General features: G+C 41.5%; 1 protein-coding gene across 5 annotated transcripts in view; it reads right to left on the reverse strand.

Annotated features, from left to right (window-relative positions):
* The window catches only part of tenm1 (teneurin transmembrane protein 1), a 704,577-nt gene that overhangs the window by 223,371 nt on the left and 454,576 nt on the right, over positions 1-26,630 (reverse strand). For 3 of the 5 annotated variants that reach the window (XM_080187425.1, XM_080187426.1, XM_080187423.1), the window contains one exon: positions 17,219-17,374. In XM_080187425.1, the coding sequence (XP_080043551.1) occupies positions 17,219-17,374 (156 nt within the window). Of the gene's footprint in view, positions 1-17,209; positions 17,375-26,630 lie in introns of all 5 variants that reach the window. The other 2 variants (XM_080187422.1, XM_080187424.1) reach the window with 2 other exon arrangements.

Consider the following 26,630-nt stretch of genomic DNA (forward strand, 5'->3'; position numbering starts at 1 on the left):
TGGGATTTGTGGTTGGTGCAGACTCGATGGGCCAAATGGCCTCCTTCTGCACTGTAGAGATTCTGTGATTCTATGATGGGTGTGGTAAACTAAGGATGGGATTATCTGTTCCCGTTCATGTCAACGGACATTTGGCAACAGGTACGGAAAATATCGCTAGTACAAGGTTGCATTTTAAATCGGACTGAAAGCATGACACAATTGTCCCCTCCCCTATCAGTGACAGACTGCATTGCTTACACGTTATAATCAGGCCGAGGCATCAGAAGCATCCCCCCATCAAAAAATTTATCCAATGCCATGATGACAGGACAGTGTGAAGCCCGACTGATCTCCAAAGCAACACACTCGGCCCGCAGACATCCCAGGGCAGCTCAGCTAAGCGCAGCACTCAGGGACAGAATCATGCCCAGCTACTGTCTGGGTGGTGCCCGGGCACTACAGAGACAGTACCAGCTTGATGCCTGTGTATTAGCAGGGGCTCCTGTGTGAACTGATATTTTCACTGTGCGCAAGGGCAGCCTTTAAAAATGGCACCCTGGATTATCTAGTGTCTTAATTGATAGTGGGGTAGGTAAATAGAGGCTGCTCCGCCTGTGATACATTGTGGACTCATGATTTTAAGTTCGTTTTCAAAGTTCCACACAATATGGCAGAGAAAACAACTGGTCAATGTCTCTTTTGCCACCTAACATTGGCCCTTGCAGATGTCAAGGAAAATCCCTAAGCTCTAAGCTTTCATAAGCTCTGGGATGTTAATCAATTCAATAGGGTAAGCAGTTGTTCTCCAAATGTACAGTGCCTGGTAAATTTCACTAGCTGTATAGCTCTGAATTAACTTTGTGTCAGATAATTGGTAGGAGTCAGGCTGCCAGCATTCTTTCCAGGAATATCTTATTTTTAAATTGAAAAAGAAAAACTGAAAATGTATTCTCTGCACACGGTGGTATCTTGACAATTTAACAATCTAAATTGCCAGTCTGAAGCTGAGGACATTGCCAGTATGGGAGTACTCTTCATTACCTGACAATCTCCTTTATCTTCTGACTGAGAGATGGTGGGGGGAGCCTATTTCAGGATGATAGATAAGCCAGCTTCCACACTACGATTTCACCACAAATTGACAAACCTTCTCCTGCTTATTTTCAAATTGACCATGCAATGCGCCCTAACATAAATGCTCAAGGCTGAGAAGGCAGGCTGATTTTTGAGAATTGACCTTGTTTATGGATATGATAGTTGTTGATAAGCTTCTCTATTTTAAAAAAGTATGGCCTTTAGATGAATGAATATTTCTGAAACTCTTAAATAACAACAAATTAGATACAAAATACCTAGGCCTTTCTGTTATAATAGAATTCTTATGGCGCAGAAGGAAGAACGTGATCCTCTTCAAAAGGGTGATTTCCATCCATGGAGCCATGCATTAGCAAAAGGATGAACAGATTCAGAAGTTAAATAGGAGAAAGAAAATTTGAGGAAGCAACTTCCAACTTCTTGTAGAATTAGTTCAGAAAGCAAAGCAAGTAGAAGTTCAGAAGGTAGAGAAATAATACAACTCTGGTTTGGCACAGGGAGAAACTTAATTCTTATAGGAAGGATTTAAATTATGCATGTTTGTAGATCAGTTCATTTTTCTATTATGCTATTCTGTACAGCCTGATAAATTGTTCTACACTATATATCTGAAAGCAATTTTAAAAAAAATTCTGCTACATAAATAATTCGGCAATATCAAAAATCTGATGTCACAAACCAATAATAGCCTTTGATGATCTACATCATCGTTTGTACTAGGACATTATCTGGCATGATTGTCTTCAAAAATTGCTGTGAAAATGATAAGAAAATTTACTTCCTAAAAAAAATTACTGACAGGATGTATAACTGTAAATTAGTAAATTCAGAACGGTAAAGTTTTCCAACCATGCTTGCCTGAAGACCAGAAATTCCCGCCCGAGGTCAGTGGACCTGTGCTTGGTTCTACCCTGCTTGTTACTATTCCTGTGGCAGGCAGAATGGGAAAATTTGAGAATGAACAACTCAAGCCTGTTGAACAGGTGTACCATCTTGTAAGTTTGCAAGGGCGGTATGGCGGCACAACGTTAGCACTGCTGCCTCACAGGGACCCTGGTTCAATTCCGGTCTTGGGTGACTGTCTGTGTGGAGTTTGCATGTTCTCCCCGTGTTTGCACATTCTCCCTGTGTCTGTATGGGTTTCCTCTAGGTGTTCCGGTTTCTGTCCAGAGTCCAAAGGTGTGTGAGTTAGGTGGATCAGCCATACTAAATTGCCCCTTACTGTCATGGTATTAGCAGGGTAAATGTGAGGGTTACTGGGATTGGGCCTGGGTGGAATTGTTGTTGGTGCAAGCTTGAGAGGCCAAACGACCTTCTTCTGTACTGTCGGGATTCTATAATATATCTAAAGGGTATTTATTAAGGTCTCTGAAAAGTTACAGGGCAGGAAACAATCTTTTTCCAGTGCTAACATCTCACTCACCTAGAATTACCTGGGGTTAATCTACATACTTTCTGTATCCATTCACATCTTTCTTTTCAAATATTTATCTAAAGCCCTTTTCCATTATGTCTTCAGTCCATTTATCTGATGCCCTTTTCCATTATGTCTTCACTGATCATCTATGATAAAGCATTCCTCATTATGATAGCCAATACTTAAACATTTCTTCAAACTCAATGGGTGAGATTTTCTGGACATGCTCACCCCAAAACCAGAAATTTCCGCCTGAGATCAACAGAACTTACCGTGGTCCGTTATGGGAATTGTAGTGGGCAGAATGGGAAAATTCACCCCTATAAACATGGAACTCTATAAACACAGTGAAAGTACATTTATTGCACAGACTGTTTTAAGGAGTCAGCTCACGAGCACCTTTTTAAGAATAATTACGGTGAACAGCAAATATTGGCCTGTTATTTTTGAAGACAATCATGTCCAAGCACAAGCAATGACATGGATCATCAAAGAATATTCATTTAGTGACATAAATAATGTGGTAATGTCAAAAGCCTTTATAATGGAATTATAGTACAAAATATTACCATGCATCTATTTTAAAACAATTACAATAGAATAATAGAAAACTGATCTATAGAATATGGACAATTTAAATCCCTCCTATTAGAATAAGAATTCCCCTTGCACCAGAGAACCATGCTTATTTTCATTGGAATTAATTGAACTGACTTTCTACCTTTTGAATGTCAACTTTGTTTGTTTTCCAAAATAATTCTAATAGACATTGTTTCCTCAAATTTTCCTTTGATACCCACATCTCATGAGTTAATAAAAAAATCCTGTCCCTTTGACAGCCTTTCATTAATTCAGAATCTCCAGTTAGGTTCTCATCATCCTATTCGCCCCTATAAAAATACCAATTTTATTAGTCTTTCTTCAGAACTATAACCTCTCACTGATGTACAGTTCCCTTGGACTGAATTTTCCCAAAATTATGGGGGCGAGAATGGATATGACTGGGCACACAACTTTCTGTCCCAGCTGGCATTTCAATTTAATGGCATCATCCTGCCCTCAATGAAGTTTGCTGGAGGCAAGCTCAAGGTGAAACCAACTATACATGCCCACCAGAAGTGGGTAGCACAGTGAGATATTGCAAAGGCTAATTAAGGCCAATTGGCTCTACAAATATTCCCATCCTCAATGATGGAGGTGAGGCAGTGGGGTGGGGGAGGAGAGGGGAGGGAGGTAAGAGTCTAGTGCTTCAAAACGTCAATGACAAAGCTGATCATTTGCAACCATCTTCACCCAGACGTTCAAAGTGGATGATTCATCTCTGCCTCCTCCCGAGATTCCCAGTATCATAAGTTGCCAGCCTTCAGCCAGTTCAAATCACTCCGTGTGATATCAAGAAACAGCTGAAGGTGATGGGCTCTGACAACATTCCAGCAATAGGACTGAAGACTTGGGCTCCACATCTAGCCATGCTTCTAGCCAAGCTGTTCCAGTGCAGATATAACACTGGCATCTACTTGGCAATGTTAAAAATTGCCCAGAAATGCCGGTCGACGAAAAGCAGGACAAATCCAGCCCAGCCAATTTCAAACCCATTAGCCTACTCTCGATCATCAACAAAGTGGTGGAAGGGGTCATTGACAGAGTTATCAAGTTATGCTTGCTCAGCAATAGCCTGTTAACTGAGCCTCGGTTTGGCTCTGCCAGGGTTATTCTTTTAAAAGTTTATTTATTAATCACAAATGAGCCTTACATTAACACTGCAATGAAGTAAAATTCCCCTCGTGCCTGATCGGGTCAACGCAAATAACCAGAATGTTTATTTTTCATTCTTTCAGAATGTGGGAGGAAACTGGAACACCCAGAGGAAACCCACGCAGACATGGGAAGAACATGCAAACTCCACACAGACAGTGACCCAGGCCAGGAACTGAATCAGGATTTTGGCACTATGAAGCAGCAATGCTAACCACTGTGCTACTGTGCCACCTATCATTACAGCCTATCCAAACATGGACAAATGAACTGAACTCCATAGGTGAGGTGAGAGTGACTGTTCTTGATGTCAAGGTAACATTTAACCAAGTATGGCATCAAAGAACCCTGGCAAAACTGGAGTCAATGGAAATCAGAGGGAAATCTCTCGAGTGGCTGGAGTCAAAGCTAGCATAAAAGAAAATGATTGAGGTTATTGGAAGTCAATCATCTCAGCCTCAACACATTCACGCAGGAGTTCCTCATGATAGTGTGTGTTAAGCCCAACCACCTTCAGCTGCTTCATCAATGACCTTAAGGTCATAAGGTCAGAAGTGTGGGTGTTTGAGATGACTGCGTCATTCAGTGCAATCCGTGACATGCAATGCATGTCTAGGTGCAGCAAGGCCTGCATAACATTCAAGCTTGGGCTAGTAAGTAGCATGTACAATTTGCATCACACGTGTGCCAGGCAATGACCATGTATAAAACATCGATTTACATGTAACCAATTATGGTCTTTCTGCTTCCACTGCACTGTGAAAGATGCACATATTTTCACCTTGGACTTTCAGACCCTTCACTCCATTAAAAATCAAATTGATTCAGGGCATACTTGCCTTTCCCTGTTCCATTTCCTAAAATGCACTGATTTTTGCACCTATCTGTGCTTTCTGCTAGAATGCTTACATCCTTATGCATACTCTCTCAAAGTTTGCTATCTCATCAATATTATTTCGCCTTTGCTTGTGTCAAAGTAATTGATATAAGTAGAAAATTCTCCAAGTAAAACCCACATGATGGTAATTAAAATATGTTATTTTTGACTTGATGCAATAGTATAACATAGGAAGAATCAGCAACTTATTTTTGACATTTCTAGAGGTAATAATTCCAATCTTGGTGTAACGTTTATCACCTTCAATCTTTAGTCTCATTCTATTTCCATAAACTTTGGAAAATGCTGGTTGGTGTCTCTAGCAGCTGTTCTCAAACCACCTCCAATAATATGAAATATATACTTTACCTGCTGGATGATATTTTACTTTCGGTTCTATTAGCTAATTAATACTGTATCCCTTTGAATATTTAATTCTAGTATGACACATGCACACCATCCTTAGACACTCTCATAGCTTATTTTCACCTTCTCCTGCAAAATTGGAAAATATTTCCAATATTGCCCCCACTCCCAATTACAAGTTTTCATAAAGTCTCAGCCGTTCCTAGATTAACCTTACAGTTTTACCTCATGCTTTAAGATGTCCTGAGCAAGTGGAAGCAAGCAAAGTCATTCATCCTTTAACGCATGAACAAATATCCTTGCTATTTCCCTTTCTGTTGACTGCTTACCCTCTCAGATGCCCCCTTTCAGTTTTCCTCATTTCTTCGCACGCTTTCCACCTTTCTTTATAGCTCAATTTTCTTCAAAATGAAACATTTATCATTCAAACCTTAAAACTCCTACGGTTGGTCCAGTGTTTGTTTTTAAATTTTGTTCAACAATTAATCAATGCCAGATCCCTGTGAAGCCACTGGAATAAGTTAATTTACACCTTCACATGGACTCCTCTTTTCCATGACCTAATTTCGATGTAAACCTATTTCATATTCATGTTTTCTCAGGCATTCAGGTCACTTATTTGTCTTATATCAACACCTAGGAATAGTTTCAGCTTTGCTTTCTTCCTTTTCAAACATGCAATATAGAGCTCAAAGAAAAAGTCCTGGGTCCATACTACTTTCGTCATAAAATCATAGAATCCCAACAGTGCAGATAATTTTACCATTTTGATTCTAAATGCTGGGTGGACTTGAAACTGGTAGTGTTTTGGATCCAATTTTTAGATCTGTTCACAGGTGCCCCATATGTACTCTGCCTGAAAAGATATCAGTGATTTTGAATCATGCTGCACAAGCCTGAGGATGGGGCTTAACATGCCCAGACCCCTGCAGATCTGCAACTGCCCATGTGCAGAAAAAAAAAGATAGAATGCAGCTCCCCTGCCGCATCGCTCCCAGGCTGAATAATGCCTCCCATTGACCCCCACAGACATTTGCCCCACTCCCACAACATTCATGACCCCCCTCATCCCCCCACCACTCCACCACCCAGATTGATTGCGGGCCCCTCCACCCCTTCCCCCTCACTGATCTCAGGCAGAGTGGCAGCAGACTGCCCCTTCCAGCTCACTAATCTCAGGCAGAGTGTATGCATTTAAATGGCCATCATGTTTCGGGCACGGTCCCAATCTCGGCCATTTTTGGGAGCATTAATCCCTACCCACAGGCTTGTGCAGCGCGATTCGGAATCGCTGATATTTTTTCAGGCAGAGTGCCAATTTCAAGTCCACCCAGCACTTAGAATCAAAATGGTAAAATAGGCCCGATGCATCAAATGGTCTCCATCTGCACTGTTGGGGTTCTATGATTTCATGATCAAAATAGTACAGACCCAGGGCTTTTTCTTTGAGCGCTGTATTGCATGTTTGGAAAGGAAGAAAGCAAAGCTGAAACTATTCCTAGGTGTTGACATAAGGGGTAAAGGGAGAACTGGTGCGGAGGCAGGCACTTGTGGCACTACTTGCCTCACATCTGACTTTACCAAATTTTCACACCCATTTTCAGCACTTAAAATCAGGCCCACCATGTCTGCACCGACTCTCCAACAGAATATCCCACCCAGGCCCTATCCCCGAAACTCCACATCTCTAGCCTGCTTACCACCTCCCCTAACCTACACATCTTGGGACACTAAGGGGCAATTTAGCATGGCCAATCCACCTAACCTAATCAGAGACTTTTGTCTTATCCAGTCTAATTCAGGACAATAAATGTCCTCCCATCCTCCCTCTACAGCAATGGTTACACTTCATTGGCTCTAAAACACATTAGAATATCTTAAGGTCAAGACAGGAGTGAATATTGTAATCTACCAATTTCTGAAACCACTAAAAATAGCTCGAAGTTGCCTACTTGTCTCATCCTCAATTGATTTGGTATGTTTAATGGCTATAAAAATTCTTATAATATTCCTTGTTATTTAACTTTGCCCTTGTAGACTGAGTGCCATAATAATTTTTTCACTTCTAATTGTTGAGGCCAAATTACTTTCTTTTTCCCTGCTCTACATCTTTGAAAATATAATAGCTTTGTTTCCGGTCTTGCCCTGGCTAAAAGAAGCACTTCTGTCAAATCTGTAATATCATACTAGCTTTTGTACTTGACATGGAAAGTAGCCAAAGAAAATTAATCAAACAATACAAACTCAACTTTTAGTTGGAAAAATTGCAAATCCTCTTTACTATTTTGACTTTGACAAAGAAATGTCCATTATCACTGGTGTGTTAATCCCAGTTGTTATCCAAATGTTCATAATAGAGAAAAAGCAGATAGTGGGGCTTTGAATATGTCATGCCTGAAATTAGACTTGGAAAATGCAGATCTCCAGTTTGTCTTTTGAAAAATGCAAATAAACTCTCAAATCTTCATCGACTTAAGGAATAAATCAATTTAGATACCTATTGGTGCATGCAGTGAAAGTTTGCAAAATTGAACATGCTTACATGTGGTTGAAAGTTCGCTTTACTTCTTTTGGAGGGCAGGTGAATGTACAGCTGAGGTCCCATTTTTTCAGCACATTGAGATTTTAAGTTTTTTTTTCATTTAAGAAATAAATAGCATAATAGGAAAATTTAATCATGTCTTTCATCTTCTCAAAACTTTAGAGATTAGGCAACGGATTCTTCCCTTGCCACTAGGGCGGATCAGATTTCAAGACTTTCATCAACCATAAGTGATGATACTTTGCCTTTAAGAAATGTATTTCAATCATGTTCCTTTGTAGGATATTTCCAACAGGCCTGGAAGTTGTCGGCACCGTTTTGTCTGTAGCTGGTGTCTCTAATTGTTATGGAAGCCATATCATGGACATCATGTTTATTTTTAATCTGGTTTAATGCAGTGTCCTGGGGTTTTATGGTTCTTTGGGGATTGCTGGATGGAGCTTGATTTGGGGATGATTGACAAGTCAGATCGGGTGATGCCTAGGGGAACAGTTCTTTTCCACAGAAAAGTCCAAGATTTAAGTTGCAGTTTAGTTGCTGTTAGAAGTTAATGGAGGAAGGCAGTGTTTTCTCTCTCTCTCTACCAGAGGTTTAATAGAAAGTTCCAGGACTGGGGAGCCTCAGAGATTCAATGCAACATCCAAATGACCAATTCACAGTAGGTGTTAAAGAGCTGAAAACCCAGCATCATGTGAGCATTCTTGCTTTTTGTGCCAAGAGTAGAAAGGGGTGTGTGTTTGACTTGGAACATTATAGATAGCTAGCTGTTAAGAATCATACTGTATCATGTTTGAATATTATAACTGGTAGAAGTTATCCTAATTCGTTATATTATGCTTGAACTGGGTTCTGAAATAAACTTTGTTTGGTAAAAGCTTCCTAGTGGCTCAATTGAATCATATCTGGAGCGAAATACATTACGCTCACCCATGCCAAGTTCAAATGTAAAAGCTTATGATCTAGGCTATCTTCATCAAACACCTTGAAATTTCTTGCCTTGGTTTTAACTTATAACCTGAACATATTTTACACAATGGAACAGGGACCCTGCTAGTGATTCTGCAGTAGTTACCAGCTGCAGTCTCAGTATTGTGCTTAGAGAAGGTTGGGGCATGAAAAATAATAGGTTAGCAGAAATACATGAACATTGCTTTGTAAGTGGAGGCCCTTTTAAGGGTAGAAAACCATTTAAGTTTTAGCTGGACATATTGCAGTTGGAGTCAGGCCACCGAGGAGTGTCAACTCTGTCAGGAGAAACTGAATAGGACAAGAAAGTTACAAAGAGACTTCCTCAGAGATAAGTTACAGTCTGGATAACCAGGAAATTGTGACAGAAAGAAGACCTAAAGACGACTGAAGTTAAAAGAACAGGGACAAGTGTTTTGTATAGAACAATTCAAGGAAGAATAAACAAATTGTTTTGAGTTAAAGAGACAATTGCAGTGACCAGATTTAAAGTTGGACAGTGGAGTTCAGAATTAATGAGATGTTTGATGCCATTCAACTGAGAGTTAAAGTGTACCATTTGTCAAGATAAGCAGCCAAGACAAAGAAATGCTAAAAGAACTGATGTAAAACTGGACTGGAGGTGCCATTTAAAGGGGAGTGGAATCTTTGTTTAGAAGTGTCATTGGGCAGACCCGGAATGCATTTTGAAATGCAAACTACTAAAGGAAACCATTATTATGAGAGAAGATTTTAAAGTATGGTTTTGGGAGTGGAATTTAGAAACTCTCAATTGACAATCATTTATGGTGGGGGCAGGGGGAGAGGATTCTGAGGAGTAATTTGCAGTCACTAAATTAGTTCAGAGCAGAGTGTGTCTATTTGACCACAGTAAATCTGTGTGCCTAAAAGGGACTTTATGTGAATTAAACCACTGTAGTTTAAGATACACTTTGTAATCTATGTTAATCTTAAAATAAGTGTGTATTTGTTAGGCTAAAGTGTGAGGAATAATGAAATAATCCATATTTTTCATGTTTAAAAAATGTTTTTTCTCAGTATTAAAACTAATTAGTGATCCTGTGACTGTGTTCCTCTACATTTTGTAAAGAAAAAATAAGTTATGGGGTGGAATTTTCCCATATCATCCACTCCAGGAATTGTAGCAGGTGGGGGCAAACCATATAAAGGTCCATTGACATTGAGTAGAATTTTCCGTTTTTGGGGCAAGCGTGGTGGAAAATCCCATGGTCTTTGCATGAGTATTGCATTCTGAGATCTTCCCATCCAATTATGCCATCAACTGGGCTTGTAAAAAAGTATACATACTTGTATTACTCTCAGCAGAATACCAATGATATATTATTAAGTACTCTAACTATTTGCGAAGATTGGAGATTTAGTTTTAAAAACTTATCTATTTAATATGGACTTCAATCTTGAGTATGCTCATATAATGCAATCATAGAAGAATCTAACAATTCTAAAGCATTAAGCAAAGTTTGTAGCCATTGTTAAATTGTAAAATATATATATATACTAAAGACTTTAGAAAATTAAATATTGGGAAAACTAAAGCCATTGTCTTTGGTCCTCACCACAAATTTGGTTCCCTGTTCACCAAGTTCCCTCTCCTTGACAACTTTCTGAGATTAAACTAGACTGTAGGCAAGCTTGGCATTATATTTGACCCAGAACTGAGATTCAAACCACATGTTCACACTAAGACTGTCTAATTCCACCTCAAAAATATGTCTCGACTTTGTCCTCCCTTATCTCCTCTGCTGCTGTAACCCATACTTATGCCCTTATTAGCTGTGGACTTGACTATTCCAATACAAAGCTGTTTGGTCTCCTACATTTCACCCTCCATAAACTTCAGGTGATCCACAGCTCCACTGCCTGCGTATATGAAGTCCAGTTCACTATCAACTCTTGCTTGATGGACACCTGGTCAAACAATGCCTTAACTTTAAAATTCTCATCCTTTATTTTCATAGAAATCCTACAGTGCAGGAGGAGACCATTTGGCCCATTGAATCTGCACCAACAACAATCCCACCTAGACCCTATCTGCGTAACCACACATATTTACCCAGCTAGTCTCACTAACCTACACATCTTGGGACACTAATGGGCAATTTCACATGACCAATGCACCTAACCCACACATCTTTGGACTGTGGGAGGAAACCGGAGCACCCGGAGGAAATTCAAGCAGACACAAGGAGAACGTGCAAATTCCACACGGTGACTCAAGCCAGGAATCGAACCCAGGTCCCTGGAGCTGCGAGGCAGTAGTGGTAATCACTGTGCTACCCAATTCCTCTTAGATCCCTCCCTATCTCTGTAATCTCCTCCAGCCCCACAATTCTCCATGATAGCTCTGCTCATCTAACATTGACTTCTTGCATATAAAAGATCACATTAGAAGCATACATGATGCTGATGTTATAATGATGTCAGATCACATGTCTGAAATGTACAAGAGATCTTGAAGGCGAAGAAGTAGAGTTCTAAATGTGTAAACCAGAGAATTCCAGCCTACATACTTGAGCGGCATGCTTTGTGATAATAGACAATTCCCAAAAGCACCGTCAATTTCCCAACCATGCAACAAAAATCTAAACATCCCCAATTTTAATTCCTTCACTATTGGAGACTTTACCGTCAGCTGCCTAGACCCTGAGCTCTCGAAATCTGTCCTTAAATCTCTCAGAGTCTCAGCCCGGAATTCTCCAGCCATTCACACAGCGGGATTCTCTAGTCCTGAAAGCAGCGCACCTCCGGCTTCATGTTTCCTGCTGGCATGGGGTGACGTGAATGAGAATTCCCATTGACAGCGGCTGGGAGATTGGAGAATCTCGTCCTCCGTCTCTCTTAAATCCTATCTCTTCAGTCATCTGCCACAATATTGTCTATTGGATTGGTGTCTAATTTTGCTTTATAATGCTCCTGTGAATTGCATTGGGAAATGTTATTACAATATTTTAATACAAGTTGCTATTTTTGAATTATAGGTCAGTGAACAAATCAATACATTCTGATTGCTGGGGAAAAATTGAGATTGCCCTGTAGTTAATTAGAACTTGTACACCCACTTTTATTGGATTCATCAAAGCACAACTCAGACATTTATGTGTTTCACTTGTTAGTCGTTTCAGCTGAAAATCCTGAATTTTGATAATGAGTGAAGAAATTGCAGAAATGTGGTATTTTAATTATTTATATAATTTAAATGTAAAGTTTATTTATTGGTCACGAAGCAAGGCTTACATTAACATTGCAATGAAGTTGCTGTGAAATTCCCCCAGTCACCACACTCTGGCGCCTGTTCAGGCCAATGCACCTAACCAGCACATCTTTCAGACTGTGAGGGGAAGCCGGAGCACCCAGAGGAAACCCCCGAAGGCACTGGGAGAATGTGCAAACTCCACTCAAGCCGGCAATCGAACCCAGGTCCCTGGCACTGCGAGGCAGCAGTGTTAACCACTGTGCCATCGTGCTGCCTCACAGTATTAGTATTTATCAGGGAAACTGAATCAATAGAAAACAAACCTGGAGACATCACGCAGGAGCATAAGGCACAGATGTGGAGTCTAATGTGCAGAAACACAGCTAAAATAAATTACTAATTAAACTACTCTTCCTTTCTCACCCCTACATTTGTTACGCCAACTAAAAATACAGGGGAATAATTACTTCGTAATAATAATGATAGAAAAGCTGTTGAGTAATTGGTGACTAATACACTTCATTATAAATGCTCTCACTAATCTTCAAACAGGTTGCAATTAATTCTGAAACACATAAGAGTCAAAATATGGATATTCTCATTCTCAAAGGTAACTTAAATACCATAATTATACTGTTTATAACAAAAAGAGTTCTAATAGCTGGCAGTGTTATATATGAAATAGAGATGATGGCATCATTTTATTCAGGTATATCTTCTCTTAACACAACTGCTCGGATGTTGTTGAAAAATCCTTTTAGGCGTTTTTGTTTGATTCTGCAGGGCCATGGGAATCATTTATTGAGAAAGTGAAGAGCAACAGCTAGCACTGCATGACACACCCTGTGGGCACAATTCTCTCACAACATTTCTAAGTGTAGTCTTTGGTAGGAAATGTGGTCAGATTCTTGCTGGGTCGGTCAGCAGGATCCTGATTGCAATCCACCCACACTGAGACATTTTTGTTTGGATGTTGGAGTGATTTGTGCTGTTAAAGGGATGTGCAGGTCCAAAAGATGCCAGCAAGATCAGCTCCTCAGTCGTTGCGATGCCATTTTTAAAGGGTGCGCCCATCTCTAAGTGAAGTGACAGGGCCCCTAATCCCCTATCCCCTCCATGGCCATTGTGACCCCCACAGGTAGGGGAAGCAGCCTGCAGACCTCGACCACAGAGAGGTCTTTGGGCAAAGGGGCATTGCCCCCTCCCCAACTCCACCCCATCTCCCCACATCCCCATCCTTGCAGCATTGGGTCTTTGGGTCATTGCCCCCTCCCTCATGTGAACAACACCCTGTTACAGGGTTGCCAAAAAAGGCCTTGCCCCATCTGCCCTCCACCTCCACTACTCGGGCCCACTTTCAGGCCACTCCTTCAGACCCCGCCCCTTGGCAGTACCAATCTGGCACTTACCCAGAACACTGACAGTTCCAACCTGGCAATGCCAAATTGGTTGTTTGCTGTGGCAGTGGGCAGTGTCAGGGCACTGTTCAGCCATATTCCTGACCACCCAAAAGTTACAATGGCTTCTGAGTCCCGAGTGTGGTAATCAAGTCTATCCAGAAAACTCAACAGTGGCTCTGAGAATGTCCTCATTGAGGAAGTTGTGCCAGCCGCTTGAAGTGATTAAAAGCAGCCTCTAGTCGATGCATTCAGCCTAGATCTGCAGTCTTACAAGAGCAACATGAGCAAATATTTCTCTTACAATGCTCAGCAGAGGGATGCCCTGATGGTTGTTACAAATACAGTGGCGGTCATTGTCCTTCAACAGATCCCGATCTTTGCGACATATATATTCTAGGCACGGCCCCTTTCCTCCAGTGGAGATTGTAAATGTTGTGCAGATTCTTCATAAATGCTGGTTTTCCACGCTTGGAGTGAACACCAGCAAATTTGCTCATAGTAGGCGAGTCAATAACTTTGCTAAATATCTCCACTGTGGCTGTCATATCCAGCTCTACCATGACAGGCAGGATCTTGAAAGTGCCCAGAACTTCCTCAGTGACATTGTTTTGCATAGCGTACAACTCAAGATAGTGTTCCTATATCTCCAACTGTCTATTGCAGTCAGTGATGACATCCCCTGCCTTTGTTTTCAATGGAGTAGTTCTCTTTGCTGTTATCATTTTGAATCCCCGGAGAGAAAAAAAACTGTTCAGACCAGTATTCCTATTCCCCATTTTACTGTTTTTTTCCCTTCTGGCCCTTTATACATGCTCCTAGCAAGCCCTGTGTCAAAGGACCTCTGGATATTCTGGCAAAGTTGTAACCAGTGGTCATTGGCGCACTGTCAGTCTGTTGGACTTTACTTCCGACAGATGAGTGCCTTCCAAATCTTCTCATTTGGACAGCTCTTGCAATTAATGAGAGTGGACCACTTGGCTTCAACGTCAGGTTCCATCATCGTACAGTTCGCCTCCAGCCACTCAGCATCTTTCTGCTCTTACCTCCCTCATATTGAGAGTGCAGAGTTGTAGATGGTCAGCTGAAGTGTGTTCTATTTCACTTTCACGCTTTGTGTAGGAATGCTGGAGAGCACCTGCTCAACTGCATCAACGCGGTTAACTCCAGCCGGTTAGACATTATGGCCAATGTTGATATGAGGGTGGCATTTCTGCTTTGAATATGAAAATTTCAGATGTTGGATCCTAATCCTGTTCATACAGGGAGTGATCTGTATTAGCATCATCAGTGTGCTGGCTGTGTGTGTTGTGAAGGCTGTTGAATGTTGTTCAGAGAGTCAAGTCTGGTATGGTCAAATTCAGCCGGTACCAATGCTTTGACCTTGGATTGTTCTGAAAGAAAATGTTAGTTATACAAAGCTCAAGGTAGCAGCAAAGGTTAAGTAGCCTTTGCATGTTCTCATTATCTTTCCAGGTGAATGATTTCAGGAGCAGGAGGCCATGCCTCTTGGAGCATGCCCATTCTTGTATTTAAATACTCCAGGAGGTAAAGATGTTCTGCTTTAAGGATTCTGCTGATAGTAATGTCAAGCTTCTCAACTTTTACCCCTGCAGTGGAACACAGCATTGGAACATAAACACTCATGAGGTTAACTGGCCCTGTTTGAGTTAAGCAGAGGATGGAGATGACATATTCTGAACCATTTTTGGGTGACTCATCATCCAGAGTGGCAAGTTCTTTACAGCTCAGCCCACAATTTGCTTACGCATTTCCTCTGAACTCTATCCTTGCCAGATGAAAGTGCTCAGCGTTTCCTTCAGTGATCTGCTCTCAAGTGAGCCTGGGGAAGCGATGTCAATGTTCAGATCATCATTCCCAACCCAGTCACAGCTATCTTCCATGTGTTGTTGACCAGCTGTCTGTTAATCCCATGCACACAGCAGCGATGTTCCAACTTGCCAAACAAAGAACTTGCATTTATTTCATTTGTGTGCCTGGTGCAATGGATTCTGTCCACCTTTTGAGCAGAGAATCTAAGCTCTAAGCACCCGCTGAAGTGATGGGTCAGCACTTTAGCTGTGGGCTGTCAACTTGAGTTGGGCAGTGGGACACGCAATAGCCTCTTCCGCTATCAGAGGCGGCCTGTAGAACCTGTTCTTTATGCCATGCAAGCTGGGCTTATCACTTATAACTGCTGTCCTGGTAATATGTTAACACTCTGCAGTAATAATGGAATGTCCTCTCCATGGCATGGTCCTGGGCAAAACCTGATGGAGGCCGTGGGCTGTCCAAACATCCCCTCTTGATCTTTGCACTTGGGACAAAAGGAATGTAAAACACCAGCTTTGACACTGGTTTGGTTGCAGGAGTTGCTGGAAAGATGGCACACTTAGACATCAGTCTGCCTTTGGGCTCCCTCAAGATTGTTTTACCAGGGTTTAATCACTTAGCCTTCAACTCTCCGGAGGTATTTGCCTATGGTAAATAGAATTCCTGCAGGAGTTTGGTTCATGGGTGCCAACACGCCTGCATGACAATGAACCTTTCCAGCCGAGTTCATCCCAAAACTGGAAAATCCTGCCCGAGGTCAGCGGACGTTTGTGTGGTTCGACACCTCCCGCCCGCTACAATTCCTGTGGCGGACAGGTTGGGAAAATTCCGGTCTACATGTTTGGGGGCCAAACCTCCTTTATGTACCTCTGAAGCTTTAGCCTGGGCCACAAAGTCCCCAATTTCCAAGTGTTGCCATGAGCAGGCACAGCCGAAGACTTGCTGATGGAGAGACTGTAAACCGACAAGGAGAGATCTACACATTTGCCTCTCTTTTTACCTTGCTGCTAGCCAGTTGAGTAGGCTGAAAATGATAAACAAACTCACTCAGAAAAGCAGGAAGCACATTAACTCTTTTTACTCACACACTGGACGCACCACATCAACCTGTTGAACACTATTCATCAGACTGCATTTCAATTTGTGTTCACGTTAATTTAAGAACCTCTATGGAAACACATGGTTTGTATGGCAATCAACTCACTGTAATTAGTCAGGCACTCTGTGTTTGAGTTATTATGTTTAATTGTGACCCAAATGTCTGTCTAACCAACTATTGCAGGAGTGAAACCATAATTTACCATCTCACTTACACAGGGAACAGATGATACAAATGCCTAAGTGACTGGGCAGATTAGTTCTACCCTTTCTCCCCTAAATCACATTATGACAGCTTTAATTCCCTGGTCCATTAAGCACTGCCTAATCTAAGCTTTATGGGATGACTTGTGCAGTTTTTTTCTACCTCTATCTGCCAGAAGTATCTGCAACATCTAAATAGTTGTGTACTTCGAGAGAAGCATTAATTTGTTTTTGACAAAATTAATTATCTCTGGTGCTTGTCATTAATTTTGGTGTTTTCTAGACATGAAACTAATGACCAGGGCAGCATCATGTTTACACATTGTTGGCTTTACAGCTTTATAAATAGCACTAATCCCCTCATAAAATCAGAATTCCCTTTTGTAATCACAAAGGTCAGCTAGGGAGTTAAACCGTGATTCCACTCGTCTTTTTTTTGAAGGTTCATTAGACGCACAGCTACCTCCAAGACCTCCTTTCATGTCATCTTTGTCTGAACCTTTTCCGCCCATGGCTGATGAAGTGGTATCCAGGTTTTCCAGCCCAGTGAAAGATTTGCTTCCCCCATTCTCGTAGAGTTGTCCAGGTACTGGCTGCAGCTGCCATGTCAAGCCAAACAGGTGCACTGCTGTAAAACCAACAGGCAGTTTTTATTCACATTCATAGACCCCTGCAATCAATTCAATGAAACTCAACAAAGTGAAACAATTAGGACTCATTTTTAATGAAATTTCAGCCTTTTGTCTACCTGATTTTCCAGTTTCATAAACGCGGCGAGTGGCTTGGCACAGTGGGAACATCTGTGACAAATCCAATAAGTTTTTACACTCACTATGTGTGGTGCAATTTGCTGCTTGAGTACCACAGTTTTGCATAAATAAGTCCCAGAGGGTGCGCAAATGCTAATTTCTAAGCAGGTGTAAGGGATAAATCACTTGCCGCAACAAATCGCTTGCCCTATTCACAAAGCAAAGTGAATCATTGACGGGGGGGCACTCTGTATTGTATCTCTGCACCAGAGGCCCTGTTTACATGGAGGTACAAATCGACGATTTGCTTCCTAGTGTATTGCTTGTAGCATTTCTCAATTCTATTCATCTGACAATTTTACTGCAATTAGCATAAAGGATAACAGTCTAAGTATTCAACATGAGACTTAAAATACTCTGAAACCTTAGTTAAAGGATGAGTGAACAAAATTGCCTGATTACCACATGGACTATCTGATGTACAAGTTTTTATTCTGGACTGTATGTTAACTAACTGATCTCAATTGGCTATAATACAGCTTGGAAGGGATAAACCAATCAGCATTCCTATTGCTGATTGTGAGTGAATGACCCCTGTTGGCAAGGGGAGTAGTTGAATAACAGCAAGATTGTGTCTGGCTGCGATGCAATCCACGATTAAATAGCCGGACAATGCCCATTGCTGAGTTTGTCACATGAAGATGGCTGCTTGGGTGAAGTTTCAAAGGTCAGTGGGACTGCATCTCAGTGAGGGCCAAAGGGTTACTTAGGGCAGAGCAGAAGTTGGACGACCAGGACACTGGCTTGCCTGGCACCACAAAACACTCAGCAAAGAAGAAAAGGCAAGTAATTGATCAAGAATACATCAAGTCTAATTTTGTTGGCATGAAGTTTATTCAACTTGTTTTTCCTTAGGTTTCAGGATAAAAAGACATGTCAAATTAAGTTAAATTAACTTGAGGCAAAAATGAATTGAAATTAAAAACTCACACACATATCACCGCGTGCACCCATACTAGTAACACCAAAATGATTCAGTGCACGTGGGAACACATGGCTGGATGACTTAACACTTACGTGATTCGAATAAGCTTCTACTCCATGACAACATATGTCCCAAAGCACTAAATGCTATCTGAATTATCAGCATTCCAACTCCGTGCATTTTAATATTTTGCGAGAAGGCAAAGGAAACTTAATTTCATAAGACAACTCTTTCAAGTAGAATGAAGCTGGGAAATATTAATCAGTGCTAATTGGTTGCAGAGTGGGACTTGAATATTTCTGTCAATCCAATCATTTGGAATGTGAGATCTCTTGGAAGTGATCATTGTTTTCTTCCACTGTTTGTTGCATACGAACTTGAAACAGATAATTTTAGAGTGAGCTAAATTATTTCCTCGTCACATCTTTATTTATTGAGCTTGTCCTCAAATAAACTATCTAAGTTACTTCAGCTGCCGAAAGGGAAAAAAAACACTTTGATGCATCACAAAAGTCTTCAATGAACCTTTGGGATATAACTTGCCCTGACCGTTAGAGAAGGTTTCTACAGACCTGGCTGCAGTGGTAATTACTTTTGAAATAAGCAATTATTCCCTTAACGTTGCAAAGACCAGTGTTTCATTTTTGGATGACAAAATATTTGTAACCCTCCCAAGAAACTTTACTTTTGGCAGAATTACATCATGCTCGAAAGTGTTGTAAAATATGACAAATCAAGTGATAAGAATCAAGGTTTTCTGGGAAGGGGTATGTGCTGGACTTAATTAAAATATAAATTTCATTTCTTCACCATTTCTCTTTAGTCGTTTATAAATCCATCTCAGCTGCAAACTGTGCTTTTGTGTACATTAGGGCTTCCCCCAGCAATAAAAATGATTGAACGTTGGGTAGACTTGCGGCTTAACTTATATTGAACCCACGCATCATTTTCAATCTAATTCTTTGTCTTCACATACTACAGGCTTATCCTTGGAGTGGGTTTTGAACTGTTAGTTCTTCTGTGGCTGCTTATTGGTTATTTCTAAGTTGACATGCTTATCACCCCATCAAAAGCAACAGAGCTCTGTCCGTGGTGTGACAGGGGAGTATCATTTCAGGTGTGTGCTGTCTGGAAAAGCACAGAATCGATAGAATACCTACAGTACAGAAGAAGGCCATTCAGCCTGTAATGACAACAATCCCATTCAAGCCTAGCCTCGTATCCCCACGTATTTACCCTGCTAATCCCCCCGACACTAGGGCCAATTTACCATGGCCAATGAACCAAAAGCCCACATCTTTGGACAGTGGGAGGAAACTGGAGCACAGAGGAAACCCACACAGACACTGGGAGAATGTGCAAACTCCGCACAGACAGTGACCTGAGATCGGAATGGAACCTGGGTCCCTGGTGCTGTGTGCCACTGTGCCAATACAAAGAACAAGCGTGAATGTAAGGATCACAGCCTAATAATGACAATTGCCCAGTTTCCTTTTGTTCATTTCGGTTGGGGGAAGCCCCTGTTACAGATATGTCATCCACCATGCTGGATTGTTCTCTTTGTGCTCCACCCACGATGTGCTACATCCAGATGACAACCTACAGCAACAAAGCTATGCATATTTATAATTTCAACATCATAGAATACTTGCAGTGCAGAAGGAGGCCATTGACTCTGCACCAATCACAGTCCCACCCAGGCCGTATTCCCATAACCCAATATATTTAGCCTGTTAATCTCCTGACACCAGGGTTAATTTAGCATGATCAGTCAACCTAACCCGCGCATCTTTGGATTTGTGGGAAGAAAACAGAGGAAACACACACAGGCATGGGGAGAATGTGCGAACTCTACACAGACAGTAACCCGAGGCCAGAATTGAACCCAGGTTCCTGGCGCTATGAGGCAGCAATGCTAACCACACAGAAACATGTAATGATGAAATGATAACAGTGTGGCAGGAGATCATTGTGTCAGCACTCTGAGAGAACCACGCAGTGAATCCCACTTTCCTACTTTTTTCTGTAATCACTCCGGACGATTATCTAATTCCTTTTTGAAAACCAGGATTGAATCCTCCACCCCACATCCTCAGGCAATGCATTCTAAGCCCTAACTATTTGCTTTATAAAATAGTTTTTCTCATTCCACCTCTGCTATTCACCTCAAATCAGTGTCCTCTGGTTCTCGAACCTTCCTGAAACATTGTCTCATAATCTGTCCTCATGATTTTGGTCATCTGTATCAAATCTCCTCTCAACCTTCTCTGAGGCGAATAACCGCAGTCTCTCCAATCTATCTATATGACTCATTCCTGGATCCTTTCTCCTAAATTTGCTCTGCATCTTCTCCAGTACCTTCACATTCTTTCTAAAGTGTGGTACCTAGAATTGGACACTGTATTGGACACAGTACTCCAGTTGAGGATGAACCAGTGTTCCATGAAATCTCACCATAACTTCCATGTTTCTGTACTCTGTACCTCTGTTTACAAATCCCAGGAGCCCATGTGCATTTTTAAATGACTTTTCAACTTGTCCTGCTAACTTCAATGGTTAGTTTACATATACCATCGGTTCCCTCACCTCCTACACAATTAACTTCAGAATTGTATCCTTTCTTTCTTTTGAATTTACTTCTTAGTCACAAGTCAGCTTACATCAACACCGCAATGAAGTTACTGTGAAAATTTCCAAGCTCCCACACACCAGCACCTGTTTGGTTACACTGAGGGCGAATTTAGCATGGACAATGCACCTAATCAGTAATATTGCCTTCTCTATTCTTCATACTAAAATATACCACTTCACAGTTCTTGGCATTAAGTTTCGTCTACAATCTGTCAGCCCATTTCATTTGTCTGTCGATGTCCTCTTGAATACTATATTTGATATTTAAAGTGTATCAAGATACTTATTTAATATCTGTATGAAGTCTACAGTCCATGCATAGAACTTTAATATCTTTTCTAACTTGCTCATGACTAAATAATTCAATATTTAATTTGGCCAAGCGCTTACTCTTCTTTTGGGTAATGTAAGGTCCATGTTCTGTTAAGAGAAGAGCAGAGAAACTGGCTCCCAGCAGAAAAACGGCTCCAGGAAGCAGACTTTAAGTGAACATGGCTCAGGCGAAGCCCTGAAGATCTAAGAAGTCCACAGAAGGATGGTGACTCCAAGTCTGGGCTTGCTGGGGCAAAGGTACCCTTTTGGAGCAGTAGTATTCTGGTCATCACTGCTGAAGAGCTGAAGTTGTGCTTCTGAGTTGGTGTTTGGGTGCATACTCTGGAATCCAGGAAATGAAATCTTGGGAGAGAAGATTGAAACCCTGCAAGGTGGGCCATCCACGATGCCATCTGAATTGAGAATTTTTTGACTAGAATTGCAAGCTTAGATCATCAAAAGTAATGACGGGAGTCCCTCATGAATGAGACAGAGTTTCAGAGAGATTGGTTGACTCTCAGTATTTATTGATACCTGGATAGTTTGTTGATAAATCTATGGACTCTGTCTTTCATTTATTGTGTGCTGTGGTATGCTCGACCACACTTAGCTGTTAACTTGCATGGACCTCATATTATTTCTGAATGTTAGAATATAAGATAGCTAGGGTGAATTATTTTATCTTTCTGACCTTGAAGTATAAAGTTTATTTTTGTTTGTTCAATACCAATGGAATCTTCTGGCTTTATGCTATTTGTGAGTGTTTCGAACTTTAAACTTTGTCTACTTTAAACAAAATGTTATCGGTCCCTAACTGGCTCTTATCTACAAGTTGGGGGTCTGGTTGAGGATCATGACATATTAAATCCTTTTCAGCTCCCTTTTCTGCCCCCTCAGATGGATGTAAAAGACTTCATGACACTATTTTGAAGAGAAATAATGGGTTTCAGTCTCATGTTTTAGTCAATATTTATCTCTCGGCCAATTAAAACAGATTATTTGATTCCTGCATTAGTTTTGTGGGAACTTGCTGTGGGTGCATTAACAGCCATGATCCCCTCCCTATATTAGAACAGTGATTCCTCCTCCAGGTACCATACCTAAGAAGGGTTTTGGTGACCGTGGCCTTCCATTGAATTGGTCCATGATTATGCTTGGCAAAACACTGCAGCGGTTTGCCATTTCTTTCCGCAGCATGGCTGACAAGGAAACTGTCCTGCTCTTGCCACCTGCCTCAGGCACATTAGAAGGATTTACAGGCTGATAATAAACCTGTCTGGCTAATTTTGAACACATCTTTCATGACCATCAAATCTTGGCATGGGACCTGAACTCAAAGCTTCTGGACCAGAGGTAGGCACCCTATGATTACCCCACAGCTCCCCTCTACTACAGTGCTTACACTTCAAAAAATATTTCATTGTCTATAAATCAATTTGGAACATCATGAGAAGCTTAAATACTTAAATGTGAGTCTTTCCTTTTATCTGTCTTACAATTAAGCTGCATCTTTTATAAAATACTATTAATGTCACATTTCATCATGTCAACTAAGCTAATGAAAATGCCTGCGTGCAAACCTTGAACATTTGGCAAATTGTTACACTAAAAAGCTTTTCAAAATGACATGCCAAGAAGTGATCCAGTCAAAATTCTGCCCGAATTGAAAATAAGACAAGCATCCTGATTTTAACTTGGACATGAGTCTGGCTCGTTGGTGAGGGGAATTCCTCCAGATGTCTTGGGCATCAACTGCACAGGAGTAGATCCACTCAAAAAGGTTGGGGGTGAGGGGGTTGAAGAGGGCCCCACGATGCAGGAGAGGATTAAACTTTCCTCTGCAGGAACTGGTGAGGAACACTTCAAGGGAGTGGACAACATGGGCAAGCATTACGAGATTGGAGATCAATCTGCATATCTAAAGAAGGATCACACCTGGTTCTGATCAGTGGCTCTCTTGCTTGCTCAGAACAGCAGTTTAAAATCAAGATTCCCTGGAGACAAGCAGAGCTTGCTGGTTAAGTCTCACGGGCAGCGTTAATTGATGACCAGTCTGGATTTTGTTGGATGGAGTAAATCACTCTAAATTCTTTATGTTGTTATGAATCAGTTTGTTCTTCATAACTGCTTCTTATATCAACACCTCTGGATATGTCCTTTCTCGCCAAGCGGGCTTGGGCAGTACACAATACATAGACAGGAGAGTGTGGCCCTGGATCCTCATTACTGGCTTCAGGCCAATGTTCTCTCAAATCTTTTCCATCTGTGCACATTATTGTTATGCCCTTCTGTATGCTCTCTGATGTCATGTTTCCAACATACAAGTGCATGGAAGTCTCCATGGGGAAGATGGCAGACACCATGGAGATACTGGGCCAACAGAAGAATCAGTTTTTACTGGTGATGCGCTTAGAAGAGCACTGCATCGTTCTAGACATGGGTGAGATTCTGCAGTAGTTACGCAAGAAGGGCAAGGGGCACGTTACCCTTCCTCCAGATGTCTCTTCTCTTCAAAAAGTCTTGGAAGGGCACCTGCATGCATATATGGAGGAGTAGGGTCAGGTGTACACCATGGCAGCATCCATCCAGGACACTGCAAGAATGTCCAGACAGTCCCAGTCCCCTCTGCCTGTGATCCTAGCAGCCCCAGTTGCTTAGCCAAGAAGGTTGCACCTGCCTCTGAGCAGGAAACCCAAGGAAGGCTGGAGAATCTTCAGGCCTTGGATCCAGTGGGTGCCCACTGAAAACATCACAGACAAGCAAAGATAGCGGTTAGCAGCCTGCCTCCATATCTGCTTCAGGTGTTGGGGAAGCACCTAGACATACTGGTAGTGTGAGGAAAATTAGAAATTTTGAATCAACACGGGTGGTACAGGTGTACAATCATTGAATATGCTTTTGACATTTCTAAATACATGCTAGCTTGCACTGATTGGAAGTCTCCTGAATTCATTCCTGCTGTTGGTTTTTTTTAATGGTCACACACATTTCACCCTTTCCAAAGGGGTCGAAGGATGAGTCTTCCTGTAATATATGGTTGCCATGGAGACATCAGTCTTTGATAAGAGAAATGACAGGACATGTAAGAGGGGCCTTCCACTCACACAATTCTGCTTGCCTTCACTGCCCTAAGGAAAAACCTTGTCACAATGGAAAGACAGACAGATCCCAGGAAGGATGGAGGTTTGCAGTTGTGACATAGATGCCACTTATCTACATGCACTGAACAGGCAACCCATTCCCTCTCTTCACCCCAAACTCTGACTGGAGCCAATGGCAATGTTTCAGAGTGAATGGATGTTCTGACCTTGCTGAGATCTCATTGTCATGAGGACCTCTGGGCCAGATCTGCTGCTGTGTGGTATTTACTTGACTATGAAGAGTTTAAAAACACAATATAGTCTTTATCCTAACCCTAATTGTCCCCACTCCCAAAAACCGTGGAACCAGTTTTGTCCCCCTCATTACCTCCCAGAAGGTAACTGTACCCACCAAAGCAAAAACCTGACCCTACCAGCCAACTGCACTCCACTCTCCCCTCTCAAAGTCACCGTCTCCTTCTATCAACAGAATCCTTAGTTCTTCCCCCAGGATTGCAGCATTGACTCAACCAACCCCTTCCTCTGAAACACTCTGGCTCCTCCACTCCCTGGTCCCTCCACTTTCCTCTCATACTTTCTTCCACCCCTCCCCTTTCATGCCTTCCTTCCCCATCCTCTCACTCTATCCATCCCACCTTTCTTCTCCTCCAGACCATCCCCTTTTCTTTTCTGGAACCCTCCTCTCCATCTTGTGTTTTCCACCACCCATCCCTCCATGCCTTTCATCCACCTTCCTTTCTGTCTTTTCCAGACCCCCTCCACTTTGTGTCTTCCCATGTGCCTTACTTGCGGTTAGTTCCGGTGGTACAGACAACATTGACTGTAAGCTAAATGCTCTAAAATTCTCCCTCGCTGGGTGTATCTGCAGAATGTAATAGAATTGATTAAAGTCCTACTGGTGGAAGGGGAAGATTTTGACCAATAATTTGGGACACAATTAGCAGTTCCTTGGGTTAATGAAGAAAGCCAGCATATACTTGTTAAGGGCAAATTTTGTTTAGCTAACTTGCTTGAGATTTTTCATGAGAAGATAGAGATAGGGTTGATCAGTAAAATGAGGTTGATATGGTTTACGTGCATTTCCAAAAGACATTGGACAAAGTGCCACACGACATATTTGTGAGCAAAGTTAGAGGTCATGGAATCAAAGTGACAGTGATGACATGAGTATGAAATTGGCTGAATGAGAGGAAACCAAGAGCAATGGTCAATGGTTGTTTTATGGAGGTGGGGGAGATTTATAATGGACTTCCCAGAAGTTAGTGTTAGGACCCCTGTTTTTTTCCAGATATGTATATATATATATATATATATATATGACTTTGGCATTCAGGCCACAATTTCAAAATTTGTGGATGACACAAAACTTGGTAGTTTGTGAATAGTGAAGAGGATAGTTCTAAACTTCAGAAGGACATAACTAGTTAGTGGAATGGTTGGACAAGTGGCTGTTTAAATTTGACGCAGAGAAGTTTGAAATGAATAATTATTTTAGGATGAACCAGGAGATTCAATATAAAATCAAAGCTACAATTCTAAAAAGGAATGCAGGATCTGGGGCAATATGTGCACAAATCATTGAAGGTGGCAAGCAGATTGAGAACTCAGTTAACAGAGCATATGGAATTCTGGGCATTGTCAATAATGGCGTAGACTGTTAAAGCAGCCAAGTTATAATAAATCTACATATGAAGATATTAAAATATATATGTCTATTTTGAACTCCTTAGTCAAACATAGGAAAACCCAAACTCAATAGGAAGATACTAGTTTGACCTCAACCGGAGCACTGTATCCGGTTCTGGGCACCAACTTTAGGAAGGATGTGAAGGCATTAGACAGGATGCAGAAAAGATACACAAAAACTATTTCAAGGATGAGGAACTCTGTGTAGATTGGGGAAACTGAGGCTGTTCTCCTCAGTGAAGAGAAAGTTGAGAAAAGATTTGATGGAGGTATTCAAAATAATGGGGCTCTGGCTAAGTAACTAAGGAGAAACTATTGCCATTGGTGGAATGATTGAGACCAAGAGGATACCAATTTAAAGGATTGGCAAAAGAAACAATGGAGACATGAGGTAAAATCTTTTTCCTACGAAGCGAGTGG

Source organism: Carcharhinus amblyrhynchos, chromosome 4 (assembly GCF_965287045.1).
Source record: "Carcharhinus amblyrhynchos chromosome 4, sCarAmb.v2.hapA, whole genome shotgun sequence".
NCBI classification, from domain to species: Eukaryota; Metazoa; Chordata; class Chondrichthyes; order Carcharhiniformes; family Carcharhinidae; genus Carcharhinus; species Carcharhinus amblyrhynchos.